Genomic DNA, 19784 nt, shown 5'->3' on the forward strand with positions numbered 1-19784 from the left:
ATCTGGCTACACGCTGAGCATGTGCAGCTCAGTCTTATGTTGGATGTGAGTCTGTCTCCCCTCTCCCTGCCAACCGCCCACCGCTACCCCCGAATAGTCCCCCATAGTATTCCTCCATAGTAATCCCCCTTAGTAGTCCCCCATAGCTGCCCATCGCTGCTGTCTGAAATCACAGCCAGAATGAAAATGGTGCAGATCACCAGGATTTATACAGGGTCTGGGTTTCATGACAATCTGACAGCGAGATGATGACGTTTGGCCTTGTTCTGGATTCAGAAAATGGCACGAAGGAGCTGGCCGTCCATGAGATTGCCTTAGATCAGGTAAAGGGGGGGGGGGGGGGGGGGGAGGGTTGGTTCTCTAGAAACAGAACCCACACTTCTCTAGTATTAAGGTGATGGTGCTCTGCCCAAAATGGCATTGTTCCCTATGTGTGGTGTCAGGCCTTGTGGGTGAGTCGTTTTTATAATGGTTGCATTACATGCGGTTATCACGTAATACCTCTATCCCCCTCCACCCTCTACAGCAGACTTACGTGGAGTACTAATAGTCCCGATTACATTCATGACTGAGTTTGGACCTGCTCCCAAGATGCTGGGGTTTTTCCTGCTGAAGGAAGGGAGAGTGGCATCAGACAGACTGCTCTTCAATGTGGAAATGTGTTTTCCGAACAAGGTAAGACCTTAATGGCAACGAGAGTGTGAGAATGCGAAACGCGCGTGTGATCTATATGCTGTATATTAAGGGTCTATTGTGAAGTTCTACTGTTGTATATCACTATATACCGCATCATTTTGATGCAGTATACAGAGCTGTAATGTAGAGGTTCATGTAGACTTACCTTCCAGTATTGCGAGAAGAGCGTTTCATAAGTTGTTCTCATAGTCCAGGATGGAGATTGTGACTACCAGGAGAAGAATCCTGCTCATTCACTGAAAGCACATTCTCCTCTCCTTAGGCTGCGCTGAAATTTTCACGCTCAGACGCTAGTCCTAAAGATCAGCTTAACCTAAACATGGAATCCTCGCAGGGGTCTATGTGTGCCCTCCGTGCTGTGGATAAGAGCGTCCAGATCTCCTATGAGGATAAAGAGTTGACTAAAGAAAGTGTGAGTAGAGATTTGTTATGGAAGGAGACTGTAGATCTGGTCTAATAATGTGAAAATGATTTGAACTACAGTATGTGTACATGTCTTACGTGGTAACCTCAGTGTAATGGGCAAATCGAGATAACATCAGTGTAACGGGCAAATCGAGATAACATCAGTGTAACGGGCAAATCGAGATAACATCAGTGTAACAGGCAAATCGAGATAACATCAGTGTAACGGGCAAATCGAGATAACATCAGTGTAATGGGCAAATCGAGATAACATCAGTGTAACGGGCAAATCGTGTTGACATCAGTACTGTAGGATGGGAAAACTGTGGTAACATCAGTGTAATGGGCAAATCGAGATCCAGTAACATCAGTGTAATGGGCAAATTGAGATACAGTAACATTAGTGAAATGGGCAAATTGTGATGACATCAGTAGGATGGTTAAACCATGATAACATCAGTGGACCGGGTAAATAACATCGGTGGAATGGTCAAACTGATGTAACATCGGTGCAATGGGCAAATTGTGATAACATTGGTGCAATGGGCAAATCATGATAACATTGATGTAATGGGCAAATTGTGATAACATTGGTGTAATGGGCAAATCATAATAACATTGGTGTAAAGGGCAAATCATAAAAACATAATTGGAATGGGCAAATTGTGATAACATCAGTGTAATGGGCAAATCGAAATAACATCAGAGGAACAGGTAAATCATGATAACATCAGTGGCATTGTAACATCGGTGCACTGGGCAAATTGTGATTAACATTGGTATTATGGGCAAATTGTGATAACATAATTTTAATGGGCAAACATTGGTGTAATGGGCAAATCATAATAACATCAGTGTATTGGGCAAATAGTTCTAACATCGGTGCAAAGGGCAAATTGTAATAACAGTATTGGAATGAGCAAATTGTGATAGCATCAGTGGAATGGGCAAATCATAACATCAGTGGAATGGGCAAATCATAACATCAGTGGAATGAGCAATCTTACTAACATCAGTGTAATGGGCAAATCGTGATCACATCGGTAGAATGGGCAAACCGTCATAACATCAGGGGACAAGACAAAACTATGATATTGCCCATTGCAAGTAGGACATTGACCATGGATTGTAATGGTGGGCAGGAGTTTAAGCAAAATGTTGTTGATGCCTTCCATCATTTTTCCAGGTGTTTGGATTGTTCCCATACTCTACAAGAGGTGGCTATCCGGACAGCGTGCAGGAGGGGCTACAAAGCCCCTGTTGGGGGCCTATTATTTTTAAAATGTCTGTACTAAATAACATCCCGTTTCAGAACGACTTTGTGGATGTGTTCAGCTTATTCAAGGTATGTCCCAGTCACCATCTTTTTATTATGTCCCCCTCGTTTCTCGATGGCCTGAATGGCTTCTAGTTTTGTACAGTTTTCTGTCTAAGTTTCATGTCGTTATGCTGTATCTCATGTCGTTATGCTGTCTCTCATGTCGTTATGCTGTCTCTCATGTCGTTATGCTGTCTCTCATGTCGTTATGCTGTCTCTCATGTCGTTATGCTGTCTCTCATGTCGTTACGCTGTCTCTCATGTCGTTACGCTGTCTCTCATGTCGTTACGCTGTCTCTCATGTCGTTACGCTGTCTCTCATGTCGTTACGCTGTCTCTCATGTCGTTACGCTGTCTCTCATGTCGTTACGCTGTCTCTCATGTCGTTACGCTGTCTCTCATGTCGTTACGCTGTCTCTCATGTCGTTACGCTGTCTCTCATGTCGTTACGCTGTCTCTCATGTCGTTATGCTGTCTCTCATGTCGTTATGCTGTCTCTTATGTCGTTACGCTGTCTCTCATGTCGTTACGCTGTCTCTCATGTCGCTACGCTGTCTCTTATGTCGTTATGCTGTCTCTCATGTCGTTATGCTGTCTCTCATGTCGTTATGCTGTCTCATGTCGTTATGCTGTCTCTCATGTTGTTATGCTGTCTCTCATGTCGTTACGCTGTCTCTCATGTCGTTACGCTGTCTCTCATGTCGTTACGCTGTCTCTCATGTCGCTATGCTGTCTCTTATGTCGTTATGCTGTCTCTCATGTCGTTATGCTGTCTCTCATGTCGTTATGCTGTCTCTCATGTCGTTATGCTGTCTCTTATGTCGTTATGCTGTCTCATGTCGTTATGCTGTCTCTCATGTCGTTATGCTGTCTCTCATGTCGTTATGCTGTCTCTCATGTCGTTATGCTGTCTCTCATGTCGTTATGCTGTCTCATGTCGTTATGCTGTCTCTCATGTCGTTATGCTGTCTCTCATGTCGTTATGCTGTCTCTTATGTCGTTATGCTGTCTCTCATGTCGTTATGCTGTCTCTCATGTCGTTATGCTGTCTCTCATGTCGTTATGCTGTCTCTCATGTCGTTATGCTGTCTCTCATGTCGTTATGCTGTCTCTCATGTCGTTATGCTGTCTCTCATGTCGTTATGCTGTCTCATGTCGTTATGCTGCCTCTCATGTCGTTATGCTGTCTCATGTCGTTACGCTGTCTCTCATGTCGTTACGCTGTCTCTTATGTCGTTATGCTGTCTCTCATGTCGTTACGCTGTCTCTCATGTCGTTACGCTGTCTCTTATGTCGTTATGCTGTCTCTCATGTCGTTATGCTGTCTCTCATGTCGTTATGCTGTCTCTCATGTCGTTATGCTGTCTCTCATGTCGTTATGCTGTCTCTCATGTCGTTATGCTGTCTCTCATGTCGTTATGCTGTCTCTCATGTCGTTATGCTGTCTCATGTCGTTATGCTGTCTCTCATGTCGTTATGCTGTCTCTCATGTCGTTATGCTGTCTCTCATGTCGTTATGCTGTCTCTCATGTCGTTATGCTGTCTCTCATGTCGTTATGCTGTCTCTCATGTCGTTATGCTGTCTCTCATGTCGTTATGCTGTCTCTCATGTCGTTACGCTGTCTCTCATGTCGTTATGCTGTCTCTCATGTCCACTAAACAGGAGATCGGAGTGAAGGTCCTGACCAATGCCCAGATAGTGAAGCCATTGCCCGACCCGGTCATTTGTCCTCTATATTTGGTTGGCGGTGAGAGATTTTCGCAGACCTTTTCTGGGAATGTGGGCGTCATGGGGGGCTCTAGAGTGTAATAGACCATAAAGGGTTGGCAAATGTTTGGAGAAGACTCTGCCCCATTCCCGATGTTTGGGGGCGAATGGCTTTCCGTTAGCTCGAGGAGGGGGGAGGGAAAGGGGCAGACAAGGGGTGGCAGCAGGGGAACACCCAGTGTATTATGGGCTTTCCCATAAAAATGCTGAGCGTCCCCTCGCATGCTAGCATGGGGATTTGGGCAGCATGGGGGGTGGGTTAGTGTTAGGGACAGGTTTCTGGTGGATGGCGATCTTGCGGCAGGGGACATGGACGCTCACATGTCCATTTGTCCATTACCGAGAATGGGGCGCGTGCGCATCTCCACGTGTGTGCCCCATTCTGGTGGGGGATGGTGCTTGGCGGACTGCGCGATGAGAGCGGCTCAATCTGTAGCTGAAAATCCATTTACCAGCCGCTCACTATTGGCTGCAATAGAAACAGGCTGTTCGGGGCCCTAGTGGACATCACACACCTTCCCCTTAAATGCCTGGGCATGCCTGCATTTTCCCTGTCAGGGAGAGAGCAGGAGTGAGGCAGCAATGAGTTGGGAATACAGGAACTGTCAATGGGAAAGCAGAGGTAAGGCAGCTGTGAGCTGGGAATACAGGCAGTGTCAGGGAGAGCAGAGGTAAGGCAGCTGTGAGCTGGGAATGCAGGCAGTGTCAGGGAGAGAGCAGGAGGGAGGCAGCTATGAGGTGGGAATACAGGCAGTGTCAGGGAGAGAGCAGGAGGGAGGCAGCTATGAGGTGGGAATACAGGGATTGCCAGGGAGAGAGCATGGGTGAGGCAGCTGTGAGTTGGAAATACAGGCAGTGTCAGGGAGAGAGCAGGAGGGAGGCAGCTATGAGTTGGGAATACAGGAGCTGTCAGTGGGAAAGCAGAGGTAAGGCAGCTGTGAGCTGGGAATACAGGCAGTGTCAGGGAGAGAGCAGGAGGGAGGCAGCTATGAGTTGGGAATACAGGCAGTGTCAGGGAGAGAGCAGGAGGGAGGCAGCTATGAGCTGGGAATACAGGCAGTGTCAGGGAGAGAGCAGGAGGGAGGCAGCTATGAGTTGGGAATACAGGCAGTGTCAGGGAGAGAGCAGGAGGGAGGCAGCTATGAGGTGGGAATACAGGGATTGCCAGGGAGAGAGCATGGGTGAGGCAGCTGTGAGCTGGGAATACAGGCAGTGTCAGGGAGAGAGCAGGAGGGAGGCAGCTATGAGTTGGGAATACAGGCAGTGTCAGGGAGAGAGCAGGAGGGAGGCAGCTATGAGTTGGGAATACAGGCAGTGTCAGGGAGCGAGCAGGAGAGAGGCAGCTATGAGGTGGGAATACAGGGATTGCCAGTGAGAGAGCAGGAGGGAGGCAGCTATGACGTGGGAATACAGGGATTGCCAGTGAGAGAGCATGGGTGAGGCAGCAATGAGTTGGGAATACAGGAACTGTCAGTGGGAAAGCAGAGGTAAGGCAGCTGTGAGCTGGGAATACAGGCAGTGTCAGGGAGAGAGCAGGAGGGAGGCAGCTATGAGTTGGGAATACAGGCAGTGTCAGGGAGAGAGCAAGAGGGAGGCAGCTATGAGTTGGGAATACAGGCAGTGTCAGGGAGAGAGCAGGAGGGAGGCAGCTATGAGTTGGGAATACAGGCAGTGTCAGGGAGAGAGCAGGAGGGAGGCAGCTATGAGTTGGGAATACAGGCAGTGTCAGGGAGAGAGCAGGAGGGAGGCAGCTATGAGGTGGGAATACAGGCAGTGTCAGGGAGAGAGCATGGGTGAGGCAGCTGTCAGGTGGGAATACAGGGATTGCCAGTGAGAGAGCAGGAGGGAGGCAGCTATGAGGTGGGAATACAGGGATTGCCAGTGAGAGAGCAGAGGTGAGGCAGCTGTGAGCTGAGAATACACTGACTGTCAGGGAGAGAACTGAGGTGAAGCAGCTGTGAGCTGGGAATACAGGAACTGTCAGGGAGAGAGCAGGAGTGAGGCAGCAATGAGTTGGGAATACAGGGAGTGTCAGGGAGAGAGCAGGGTGAGGCAGCTATGAGTTGGGAATACAGGGACTGTCAGGGAGAGTGCAGGGGTGAGGTAGCTGTGAGCTGGAAATACAGGGACTGTCAGGGAGAGAGCAGGGGTGAGGCATCTATGAGTTTAGATTACAGGGAGTCTCTGGAAGAGAGCAAATGTGTGGCAGCTGGGAGCTGGGAATACAGGGACTGTCAGGGAGAGAGCAGGGGTGAGGCAACTATGAGTTTGGAATACAGGGAGTATGAGGGAGAGAGCAGACGTTCGGCAGCTAAGAGCTGGGAGTACAGGGAATGTCAGGGAGAGAGAAGGGGTGAGACAGCTGTGAGCTGGGAATACAGGGAATGTCAGGGATAGAGAAGGGGTGAGACAGCTGTGAGCTGAAAATACAGAGACTGTCAGGGAGAGAGAGAGAGAGCAGGGGTGAGGCTGCTGTGAGCTGGGAATACAGTGACTGTCAGGGAGAGAGCAGGAGTGGGATGGCTGTGAGCTGGGAATACAGGGTGTGTCAGGGAGAGAGAGAGCAGGGGTGTGGCGGTTGTGAACTGGGAATACACTGACTGTCAGGGAGAGAGCAGGGGTGAGACAGCTGTGAGCTGAAAATACAGAGACTGTCAGGGAGAGAGAGAGAGAGAGAGAGAGAGAGAGAGCAGGGGTGAGGCTGCTGTGAGCTGGGAATACAGTGACTGTCAGGGAGAGAGCAGGAGTGGGATGGCTGTTAGCTGGGAATACAGGGTGTGTCAGGGAGAGAGAGAGCAGGGGTGTGGCGGTTGTGAACTGGGAATACACTGACTGTCAGGGAGAGAGCAGAGGTGAGGCAGATGTGATTTGGGAATACACTGACTGTCAGGGAGAGAGCAGAGGTGAGGCAGATGTGATTTGGGAATACAGAGACTGTCAGGGAGAGAGCAGAGGTGAGGCAGATGTGATTTGGGAATACAGAGACTGTCAGGGAGAGAGCAGAGGTGAGGCAGATGTGATTTGGGAATACAGAGACTGTCAGGGAGAGAGCAGAGGTGAGGCAGATGTGATACTAGCCAGTTCCTCCTCAGGCAATGACCTCACCGTACTTCACTGGTGCACTGGGAATGTGTAGCCTTTATACTGAGATGGTACAGTTACTGATGGGTGCTCACAAAGGGGGAAATTTACTAAGATGAATTCGTATAAAAAATTTGTATTTTCATAGGAAATTACAATTTTTTGGGGGCGTATTCGTATTTTTGGCATTTACTATGCCAAAAATACGAATTTTCGTATTAGAAACATAGAATTTGACGGCAGATAAGAACCACTTGGCCCATCTAGTCTGCCCCTTTTTTAAACATGTTACCTCAAACCATATTTGATCCTTATTTTTTTGTAAGGATATCAATATGCCTATCCCAAGCATGTTTACATTGTACTACTGTATTTGCCTCTACCGGTACTTGTGGAGTATCACGGCTCCCATCGTATGGCATCGTATGCCATATGTAGTGGCATACGATGGCATACGATGCGATACGATTTTTACCGATTTTTGAGCATTTTTGCTCAAAAATCATATGCGATCGCATCGGATGCCATACGATGGCATCCGATGCAATGCGATGGCACCCGATTTTGCACTGAAATGCATCAAAATGCATTTAAATGTGTATTAAACTTGTGAAATGCCCCCAAATGCCATTTTTCATAGTGCACCACCCCCACTATCAACGTCAACCCGAAGCGTGGGGAGCGCAGCGAGCCTGCGAGGGGCGGCGGTACGCGTCCTACGACCTTTTCATACCCCCACTATCCACGTCGGCGTGGAGTTGAGAATAGAAAGTGTGGCGAGCGCAGCGAGCCACCGAGCCCGAAGCGTGGCGAGCACAGCGGATACCTGTGAAGCCCGCGAGGGGACGCGTATAGCTGTGAAGGCATTTCACAAGTTTAATACACATTTCAATGCATTCTGATGCATTTCAGTGCAAAATCTCTTTCTGTGAAGTAATTCTTCCTCAAATTTCGTATTTGTATTTACAAATACGAATGAATACACCAGCGAAAGAATACGACAGGAATCACCATTCAAAAGAATGGTGATTCCTGATTTACTAAGCGGCCATATTGAAAATACGGACGCTATTTGGCGTAAAACGGCCACGAATTGCCGGCCAAATACGGCAGGAAAATACACTTTATTTTCTTGTCGTATTTGGCTTTAGCAGGCCGCATGCAGTCGTATTCATTCGTATTAAGAAAACGAATACGAAATATCGTATTTGGATTCTTGGTAAATTTCCCCCAAAGGATCTAAAGTCATGTGATTTAAAAAAAATGGGTGGTCGTGTCGGAAAAATCGCGTTGATCGCATCGCATGCGATTTGGTCGCATGCGATGCGATCGACGCGACTGACCCGATTTTTTGATTGAATCAAATGTAAATCGGGTCCCTGGGACCCAATTTTACATTGGATTCAATGTAAAATATTCCCTAGACCCCCAAATTTTACTACGTAAACCCCACCCCACGATAGACGCCAACCTGAAGCGTGGCGAGCGCAGCGAGCCCGCGAGGGGCGGCGGTGCATGTCCTCCGACCTTTTTTATTCCACTACTATCCACGTCGGCGTGGAGTTGAGAATATATAGTGTGGCGAGCGCAGCGAGCCACCGAGCCCGAAGCGTGGCGAGCGCACGCGTATAACTTCACAGGTATACGTGTCCCCTCGCGGGGCTCGCCACGCTTCGGGCTCGGTGGCTCGCTGCGCTCGCCACACTATATATTCTCATCTCCACGCCGACGTGGATAGTAGGGGAATGAAAAGGTCGGAGGACGCGCACCGCCGCCCCTCGCGGGCTCGCTGCGCTCGCCACGCTTCGGGTTGGCGTCTATCGTGGGGTGACGACGGGGCCATATATAATGTGAAATGGGTCATATTGGCCCATTTCACATTTTCCACATTTTTTTCAATGTGAGATGGACTTGATCAAGTCCATCTCATCTTGTGCCATTATAATGGCACAAGACCGACGCGATGCTCACGATTTCAATGTTAAAAAATATTTTAACATTGAAGCCTGTGTCAAAATCGGGGGCATCGCGTCATGGCACAAGCCCGACGCGATGCTCACGATTTCAATGTTAAAAAATATTTTAACATTGAAGCCTATGGCAAAATTGGGGGCATCTAGTCGGTCGCGTCGGGACCAATGTTAATGGTCCCGACCGACGCGATTCCCCCGATTTTGTATCTGTGCCGGAAAAATGGACCTGATTTCAAAGGAAATCGGGTCCATCGTGGGGATCGTGTACCTTAACTTAAAGGTACACGATCCCCACGATTGTGGCCGTGCTAGGAAACAAGTACCAAAAAATGTTGCTCAGTCAAGTTTTACAACAGTTTTATTGGTTTTTTTTAGAAGCTTTGCCAGAGGCAGTATTATTAAAGGTGGACAATGCCCCAGCTGAATCAGCCGGCGATGGTGTAGTCAGAAAGTTCTTCCCGGACACTTGGCTCTGGGGTCTAATCCCCATAGGGTAAGTAGAATCAAGGACGCTATAATGTCTGCTTGCTGGAATGATACCCAGGGCAGGCAGTAGAGAGCTAGATACTTTCCAAGGGGTGTGGCCTATTCATGGGAGGCGTGGCCATACATCTTTAGAGTAAAATAAAGACAAAAATAGTACTTTAAGCATCTTTCTAATCACACTGCAGCTCAGCACATTGCACCATGTGGATGGGGTCCCCATTGGGCCCTTACATCAGGCCTGGGTCCTGGTAATTAGCACCTTCCTCCACTGTTGACGCTAATGGACCCAGACAGAGATTTCTGTTACCAGCCAATCCCAGTGATGACAGTTAGGAGCTGATTGTTCCTCCGTGAATAGATGCTGTGTGCATAGATATAATAATATGGAAAAATCAAGGTAAGGTAAAATAAAATAAGATGTAATGAGGTGGAAGGTGTATGTGGTTTTAGAAGTGAGAGATGTTGTCCATAGAAGCCAATCAGATTCTACCTATCATTTATCTAGCACTTTCTAGAGTATAGAATCTAGAATCCTCCAGGATAGGACACAATCGGCGGCACTGCTTGCAATGGTTTTCTCCATTTGTACACCCTGTTGGGATGGACGAGGAACCGCTAGGATTTGTCCAATTCAAATTCTCTTTGATATAGGAAAAAGAGTCAGTAAGTTAGCTACAATCCTCATACAGCTTGCTATAACTTGTATTCCGACACACGAGTATGACCCAGAATCGGGCCTGTTGTGCTATATTTGTATTTTTAAAAGAGCTAAAAATCAGTGACTTGGTCACGAGTCAAGTTCCGAATTTGATGGTATTTGGAATGTGGATGGATTGCAATGTGGATGGATTGCAAATGCCGGCCTTTGCTGCTGCACTTCCCCCACTTTTACCCTCCGCTAAGTCACCTGTCATCACTTTCAGAACTTCCGCCAACTCCTTCTAGATGCAAGACATTTGGCTGAAATAGGCATACAGTCGGCATAGCCACAACTTAGAATACGGTAAAACTCTGGCAACATGACCCTCGACACTCACACAACACGCGGAATCGCCAATTTCACAGGCAAAGAGAACTAATCAGAATCACCTGGAAATAGGCAAATACGCATTGTTAATTCTCACATCTGAAATTCGGCAGAGCTTGCCACTAGGCCAAAGTAGCAGTTAATGCACAGCGCACCCTCTTGCGCAAACCCCATAATACAGGAATAATATAATCATTTGGTTCGAGTGTTTGGATCTGTTTGCGACCGGGAGCATGTTTTTTTTTGCAGTGATTATGATTATTTTATTGTATTAGTATCCTCTACTTCAATGTCTCCTCTAGGAAAACTGGTCAATCCACCATCCCTGTGACCGTCCCAGACACCATCACACAGTTTAATGCTGGAATTTTCTGCATTGGGAACCTTGGTTTTGGCCTCTCTCCGCAAGTATCTCTGACGGTCTTCAAGTCCTTCTTTGTCGATCTTGCCCTACCCTACTCCGTCGTCCAAGGGGAGGCCTTCACTCTTAACGCCTTAGTCTTCAATTATCTCTCACAGTGTTTGATGGTGATTATCAACACCTATTTTCAAACCGAAATATTCAGATGATGTTTTCACTGCCATGTTCTGATCGCCCATTGATGTTTGAAGCCTTTGGTATATATTTTTTGTAAACTTTCCTTGGGTTAACCAATTGACCTCCTCTGTCATCCAGGTCCAGGTAACACTACTCCCAAGTTCACAATTCACCGTGAAATCGTGCAAAGACTGTTCGAATTCCAAGTGTGTCTGTTCCAACCAGGCAGTTACCTTCAGTTGGGATATCACAGCCCAAGAAACTGGTAAATATTTTTTAATCCATTTTTTTGGGGGGGGGGGGGGGGGGGGGAGGGGGTGTGGGGGGGTACGCCCTTTAAAGTCTACTGTTGATGCTAAACTGACCTCATTTCTATTTATGAAACACAATATCTTCATAGACAGAATTAGCAGGTATGCCGGAGAGATCATTTTCTAGTTTGTCTATTGATGATGATTACTATACTTTGCAGAGATATTATATTATCATATACCCTCGACGGCAGACAGATGAACAAAATTATACCATTAATCCTTTGAGTGCCAACCTTGCTGTGAGTGATCCTCAAAACATCAGTTACAGATGCCGCCAGCTCCCACCAGGGGGCGCTTGCACACCCCGTGGCAACGGAGCTTTCCTCGCCCCAACCCCCACCCCGCAACCCTGCCTGTCTCCCTGAAGCGGAGACGGGCAGGGACACACTGCGCTGTTGTCGAAGATTAGTTTTAATGGAGTCCCTCTCCGCTGGCACTCACCAGAGGGGAGGTTCTGGCGGGCGCCGGGTCTGAACGAGAGGGGCTACATCTGTTCAAAGGCCAGGGCCTGGCCTTTGTACAGAAGTAGCCCCTCTCGTTCAGTCCCAGAGCCCGCCAGAACCTCCCCTCTGGCGAACGCCGGCGGAGAGGGACTCCATTAAAACTGGGACGCGTGAGCGGCCTGCTCACAGCGACTGTTATTTTAGTACATACAAATATAAATACAAATACAACCAAGTCAATTAATTGAAGTTCAGTTAAATTTAAATTTGAATACTTTTTTTTATTCCCCTGAATTCGCCTAAACACTTTCCGTGAGAGATGTGAAGTCTCTCATGCTGAATCTCCCATAATAAATCTCTGGCACAAATCTCTCCGTGTGTAGAGCCCTTTAGACAGGTGAGTGGTTTTGTTTAGTGACCTACAGTATGACCTGTGTTATGTCTATGCCGCAGGTTTGGTGAACATCACTGTTACAGCCGAAGCAGTGAGCAGCACTTCTACCTGCGGAGGAAGCAAACCCTATGTGCCCCCTAGTGGAAAGACAGACATATTGCAAAGACACCTTTTAGTGAAAGTAAGTTGTAATTGCTGTCTGCTGATCACTGTCACACTTACACTTCGGTACTCTTTACCTAGAAGGACGCCCATCGCGGCCATCGCGGCCATCGCGGGCATCGCATGTACTAAAAAATCGCATGCGATGCGACCGACGTGATGACCGCGATTTCCCATAGGGAACAATGTTAAATGTCCCAATTGACCCGATTTTCCTGTTCAATGTCCCAATTGACCCGATTTTCCATAGGGAACAATGTTAAATGGCCCCAAGAGGCCAAATAGGCACCCTGAAGTGTGAAATGGCCCCCACAATTGTTAACGCCACCCCATGATCAACGTGAACCCGAAGCGTGGCGAGCGCAGCGGTACGCGTCCTACGACCTTTTCATACCCCCACTATCCACGTCGGCGTGGAGTTGAGAATAGAAAGTGTGGCGAGCCACCGAGCCCGAAGCGTGGCGAGCGGACGCGGACACCTTCACAGGTATACGCGTCCCCTCGCGGGCTTCACAGCTGTCCGCGTCCCCTCGCGGGGCTCGCTGCGCTCGCCACGCTTCGGGCTAGGTGGCTCGCTGCGCTCGCCACACTTTTTATTCTCAACTCCACGCCGACGTGGATAATGGGGGTATGAAAAGGTCGTAGGACGCGTACCGCCGCCCCTCGCTGCGCTCGCCACGCTTCGGGTTGACGTTGATCGTGGGGTGGCGTTAACAATTGGGGGGCCCATTTCACACTTCAGGGTGGCTATTTGGCCTCTGTGGGCCATTTAACATTGTTCCCTATGGAAAATCGGGTCAATTGGGACATTGAACAGGAAAATCGGGTCAATTGGGACATTGAACAGAAAAAATCGGGTCAATTGGGACATTGAACAGGAAAATCGGGTCAATTGGGACATTTAACATTGTTCCCTATGGGAAATCGCGGTCATCGCGGCGGTCGCATCGCATGCCATTTTTTGGTCGCATCCGATGCGACCGACGCAATTTTTTTTCCCTAACGATGCCCACGATCAAAATCGTGGGCGCCCTTCTAGGTAAAGAGTACCTACACTTCTTTCTCCAACACACATTGTACTAATTACATTTTACAGTATTAACAATGGTTATGGTGGGTGTAATGTTTTCAGGTATCGATACGGTTCTTTCGAATCTGCAAATAGGGCCTCAGCAATCCGCCGTCTGCTTTCTGAACGTGTCCCGCTGTCCCAATAGCGAGCAGCAGTGTCCCAGGAGGGGGGGGGGGGAGAGCAGTTGGGTGGAGGTCAGTTAGGAGACCACCTGTCACTCTCAGAGCAGTGGTAATACATACTACAATAATTTATAAAATACTTACCTATGGATTCCAACGTTGGCCTGTCCTCTTCTCCAGTAGAAATCCAAGTGGGTACTTGGTGGAAGGAAATTATACTTACCGAGGCATCAGGCATATCCAAGGTAGGCTTCCCGGGGTTAAAATAACCCGGACCATCTTGAAGGGAGAAGCTGTGTTTGTTTACATTTACGGCTCCACCCCCAAACTGGGGGATTGTCCGTCCCCCAGCCAATCAGCAGCAGCCTCTGGTCCTGGCTCAAAACCAGGATCGGTTCTGTGAGCCCAGGGCTGGTTATGTACCATTCTATGTATTGGGGGCACTGTGGTGTTGCATTCTATGTATTGGAAGTACTTTGGTGTGGTATAATATGTATCGGGGCACTGTGTTGTGGCATTCTATATATTGGAAGTACTGTGGTGGGGCTTGCTATCTATTGGTGGCACACTATGTATTGGGGGCACTGCAGTATGGCATACTATGTATTGGAAGTACTGTGGTGTGGCTTGCTATGTATTGGTGGCACAGTGTTGTGGCATACTATGTATTGGGGGCACTGTGGTATGGTATACTATTTATTGGAAGTACTGTGGTGTGGCTTGCTATGTATTGGTGGCACAGTGGTGTACCATGATATGCATTGGGAGCACTTTGGTGTTGCATTCTATATATTGGAAGTACTGTGGTGTGGCATACTTTGTAATGGGGGCACTGTGGTATGGCATACTATGTATTGGAAGTACTGTGGTGTGGCATACTGTTTATTGGAAGCACTATTTTTTGGTTGCGGATGACAATCTAGCTCCTAAGCTGTTATCTGGCTCCTACATGTATAAAAATACTACAAGTCTTCTAACCCAACATCTCTTATCTTTTTTCCCCAGCCTGGGGGTATCAGCAAGGAGAACACAGAGAATATGTTCTATTGTCTGAAAGGTAAAATATGATTCATTGTCAGAGTGGGCAGGGAGGGGAGGGAAGGTTTTTTTTTTCCTGTGGGCACAAGTCTATGTGTGTTTTTCCCTGTGGGGAACTGATGGTGAGCCTTGCCAATTTAAATATCCTGTTTGGTGTTCCGAGAGAGCTAAAATAGGACAACAATCCCCGAGTTAGACCATGGCGGAGATGGAATAACCAAATAACGCCTTTCTCTATTTCTAGCTCCCAATAGAACTATCGAAAGAAATTTCTCAGTGGTTATTACGGTCGCGTGGGTGAATCAATCCGAAAGCGCCTATATCTCTGTGATGGGTAAGACATATACATATGGCTGACATGGTCAAAATGTTGTTTTTTTTTGGGGGGGGGGGGGGGGGGAGTGGGCCCCTGGGCAAAAGAATTTGGGGACCCCTCATCCACACACACACACACCTCATCACACCACACACTCATCATCCACACACACACACCTATTTGCCGCAGCGTCATTTAGGCAGCGGTGATTATGGGCGGATCGGGCAGCTGGGGCTGGCAGTTTGTAGCGCTATTTGCCAGGTGGGAAGCGCTGCTGATTTTGAAAAGACTGTCCGGATGCTGATCGGCTGAGAGTCCGACCAATCCTGCCCGGCAAATAGCGCCACCAGCCCCCGCTGCCCGCCACCCGCTGCAGCAGCAGCTCCCTGGAGCAGTGCCATCTTTCCCATTGGAGTGGGCCCCTAGAATCCTTGGGCACTGCTCACACAATACCGGTAGCCCGCTGACAGTCACACGGGGGCCATGTTTGTATTGCAGTTGCTGTGTGTGACATATCGCAACTGCCCCCCCCCCATTTGCACATCACCGGAAGACCCCTGGCTTCTATCTGTGAAGCCAGTTGTGGAGAGGGACATCTATATGTAATATAAGTGCTGCCCATCTTACCCCGGGGATCAGCAGCGCCGTGTTCCACTGAGCTGCCACTGCGCTAGAGATGGCCGTCGACAATCGATGATTAGAAATCATCGATGTTTTATGGCCGATGACGGATAGTTTTGCCATCGATGGGGGAGAACCAGATGGATTCCCACCATCAATGTAAAGCCTAAACGAATAGTTTTGTTTTTGCTTTTTCCCTAAAGTGCCGGGAAACGGAGCATAGCTCCGCCCCCGACACCTGCGAAGCCCGGCCCCCGCATTTTGATTGGCCCACAGGCCACTCAATCACAGAAAATAGATGACCATCGATATACAAAAACATCGATGGTCATCCATTGAATATTTATACACTATCGATGTCCAGTTGCACTTTTGCCATCGATCGATGGCAAAGACAACGATGGCCATCCCTACACTGCGCCATGGACATATCGCTCGTCCTGTCTTTCTTTTATAAGCCCGCCCCCAGACTCCTGTGAAACTAGCCAATGGGTGTCTGGGGGCAGGGGGCGGGCTTATAGAGTGCTGCATATCAGGTTCCACTTATCTAGCACCTCTAGTAGATAATAGCTGCAATATATTTGGTTGGCTGTTGTCGCATGACGTCAGTTCCCGCCTCGTCTTCCGCGATCAGTAATAAAAGTCAGTTGAGACTGATGTTTATTACCGAAGGCAGGAGAAATCATTCGATGGTGATCGACCATCGGATGATTTCTCCCGCTAGCGGACGCAGGCGAGGGATGTGTTATCGAATAACAATAGCTCTATTACAGAACAGTGACAATAATGCCAGTTATTTGTCTGTTGTGTCCATTGAAGGTAACAATGTTTCTGTTGTCCGTGTGTATCCTTGTTGCAGGTGACATTTTGGGCTCAACATTGCAAAACCTGGATCAGCTGATCACCATGCCGTACGGCTGCGGAGAGCAGAACATGTTGACCATGGCTCCCATCGTATCTGTGCTGGATTATCTAACGTCCACAAGCCAGCTGGGCCAGGCATTAAAGGACAAGGCCTTAGACTACCTGCGGAGCGGTGAGATGTACCTAACATGGAACGGTGATGCCATGCGGAGGGGTGGGGCTTAATGTAATTTAGCCCCGCCCCTACCATGGACCTGCGAATGGCAGCATTTGTGGGCAGGGCCTAGGGATCTGTAGCCCAGCCCACCCCCTGCATCGGCCAGATGCGTTTCCTCTCCGAGCTCCTCAGATATTGTGAATGCCAGTCGCGCCTCAGTGTGATAATAGCTGGCAATAAGCCGACCTGGCAATAAACCGAGTTGAATGCGGAGCTTTCAGGCCGCAAATGCCGGGTCGCTCCTGGGACGGACCTGTGTCATAATCCCAGGTGCAACCCGGCATTTGCAGTCTGAAAGTGGTATTAGAGAGACTGTGTCCCAGACAGTGCCTCATACAATACCAGCGGTGCCACTATACGCTGACATGCCACCAACACCTCTTACCGAGCTGCAAGTCCCACCGCCATCGCTTCATGTACCTGCAAACACTGCACAAATTAGAAGGCATTGCATGAGTTATTTATAATGTAAAACCGACCCCCCCCCCCCCTACCGCTGACAACATACAGTAGGTTCTGTCAATAAAATTTCCGCATTTGTATTGTATCTGTTTTTTTAAACTTGGGTGCTTAATAATTTATACCACATTCATGCACTTTACTTGAGATCTCTTTTTTTTTTAATTCAGTACCCTTTAGTACATAGCACGCTTCAATATGCTGCCATTCCAGTCATACACCCTACTCATTGAGTTAGTCAGGAGATGCCAGGCCTCGAGGAGGTGACAAGAATATAAGGAAAATAAATTAGAACAGATTATTGACGAGTGCCACCAACAGCGACCCCCATCCCATTGTGCAGTGGAACACTGCGCACCACCCTTGTTGCGGCCCTGGCTCGATCTTAGTTACAATCTGGAGCTAATTTATATAATGCAAAGCCGTTATTGCAAGGGGGAGGAAACTGACAATGAGATAACAGAACAGTTTTGTTACATATTTGACCGGCATATTGTAATTACCGAACATGTCCCTCCAGCTGTATTACTGAGGACACATTGTGATATTTGTGGTATTAAATGGTAGTTGTTGTTTAACACTGAACACACTGTGTGTCACCAGGGTATCAGCGGGAGCTCTCCTACAAGCTCTCTGATGGGTCGTACAGCGCCTTCGGAGATTCGGATGGTGTAGGGAGCACTTGGTGAGATAACCTACCCGCACCCTACTCCCTCTATCGCTCTCTCTCCATATTATTCCTACTACTACCTATTGATTGTGGTTTAGGGCTTCATTCTGGTTGTCTTGGTAAGCTGTGAAGATCGCAGCTCACCGTGTCCCAGAGTGCCCGTCCCGCCCCCAAAAAACATCCCCCCCACCGCTGTATTCCCTCGCAACCATGTGAGGGAATGTGTAATGAAGACATGTCACCTCGCATGCCGCCATTGCAGGAGAAAACATTTGATGGTCGCCTGGTCCCGGCACACCTTGTCCCACATGTATTTGCATGGGAACGCCAAGCGATTCCAAGGGGATGCCCATGAATTTCTCGGCGTTCCCATGGCGCAGCAGCGCCACCGCCCCGTCTGCCCCCGTCCCTATCTCCCCGCTGCGGCCGTTCGAAGTTGGGGTTTGAAAATACGCAAACCCCAACCATCGGGGCAGCGGTCAAATTTGGATCGCTGCGTGTGATCCCGAATCGCACCCTTAGTTCCCTACAGAATAGGTCCTCACTCTCAGAGAATCCAAGGCTTACGCCAGCAAGCAGCATAGGTGGAGGGCCACCTCCTCTCCATCCTTTGCTCTTGGTGTCGCCTTTGTATCTTGGCACACTCCCCAACCCTCTCATACTCCAATTAATAAACAAGCTGTATCCACTTTTCTACGCTACCTATGGAACTCTCCTTGTCCCCAGGCTGACTGCATTCGTGATGAAGATTTTCTACCAGGCAAAGAACTACATATTTATTGATGACAATGTCCTGCAGCAGGCCGTGGCGTGGCTTAGCGCCCAACAGCAGACTGACGGCTGTTTCGCTAACAGTGGAAAGCTGTATCACACGCTCATGAAGGTAACAGCGCTGAAGGCTCAGAGCATGGCATCCAGAGACCGCTAAAAGTGCCCGATTCAGTACCTAATCACACAGCTGCGAATGAGCACGGCGGCCAATTATTGCAGACCTCCCAACTGTGGTAATATTAAAATTGGGACCTGCCGCACTGAAGGGGGCAGGACTAACTTGAAAATGGGTGGGGTCTTTGTTATTGGGGGCGTGGCTGCAACCTCCATTTTTATAATTTTAGATGGCATGTCCAGCACTCTCCTAGCAAAGAGGCAGCCCTTGGCCCCCTCCCTGCCCTCCCTCCCTCTCTACTGTACTGAAGACATGCAGCGGTGATCTCCTGCCCCCCGGCCCCTCCCCCCACCAGCTAACCGGACATTGCCACCTGCGGGAGGGCCAGCGGGACAGTCTCCAAATAGCGGGACTGTCCTGTTGTAATCGGGACAGTTGGGAGGCATAAATCTATACACTGCACATGTGCACAGTTCACAGTAGACACGGGTGAAGCCATCCTGCGATGAAATCCTGTATCTATTTCTATACGCACGGTATTCACAATGTGATTGGTAGAAAGTAGGCCTCTGGGGGCTGTAACCGGCCATTCAGCTGGAGTGCCAAGAATAGCTCCTGCCTGGATTTGGCTGATTTCAGCTGCTGCCTCTCTGGTTACTCCTAGCTTGCGATGACTCGATGGTGAGCGTCTTACATATGGATTTGGACATTTTCGCTCGGTCTTTGCTAGCCGTACATATCATTTTGCACAGAGTACACATTCACGCGTAAGTCGGAATTTCACAATAGTGGGGCGGCGTCTACCCGATCTCTGGCCGCTGTTTAGTTCGCTCAGCAGCGGTCAGGTCTGAATCGTGCCCTATATGTGCCTGGGATGTTTCATTCTGTAGCTAGAGCATACGGCAGCACTATTA

The 19784-nt window shown here is 48.7% G+C and overlaps 1 protein-coding gene across 1 annotated transcript in view; it reads left to right on the forward strand.

The window, feature by feature from the left end:
- The window catches only part of LOC146009778 (alpha-2-macroglobulin-like protein 1), a 79759-nt gene that overhangs the window by 42490 nt on the left and 17485 nt on the right, over positions 1–19784 (forward strand). The window contains exons 14-26 of the mRNA XM_083150238.1: positions 527–675; positions 959–1108; positions 2288–2446; positions 4083–4167; positions 9617–9734; positions 11057–11282; positions 11431–11557; positions 12503–12624; positions 14805–14856; positions 15082–15171; positions 16634–16810; positions 17918–17999; positions 18711–18867. Of these exons, the coding sequence (XP_083006364.1) occupies positions 527–675; positions 959–1108; positions 2288–2446; positions 4083–4167; positions 9617–9734; positions 11057–11282; positions 11431–11557; positions 12503–12624; positions 14805–14856; positions 15082–15171; positions 16634–16810; positions 17918–17999; positions 18711–18867 (1694 nt within the window). The remainder of the gene's footprint in view (positions 1–526; positions 676–958; positions 1109–2287; positions 2447–4082; positions 4168–9616; positions 9735–11056; positions 11283–11430; positions 11558–12502; positions 12625–14804; positions 14857–15081; positions 15172–16633; positions 16811–17917; positions 18000–18710; positions 18868–19784) is intronic.

This window comes from Crinia signifera, chromosome 6, assembly GCF_055691185.1.
Source record: "Crinia signifera chromosome 6, ASM5569118v1, whole genome shotgun sequence".
Classification (NCBI taxonomy): Eukaryota; Metazoa; Chordata; class Amphibia; order Anura; family Myobatrachidae; genus Crinia; species Crinia signifera.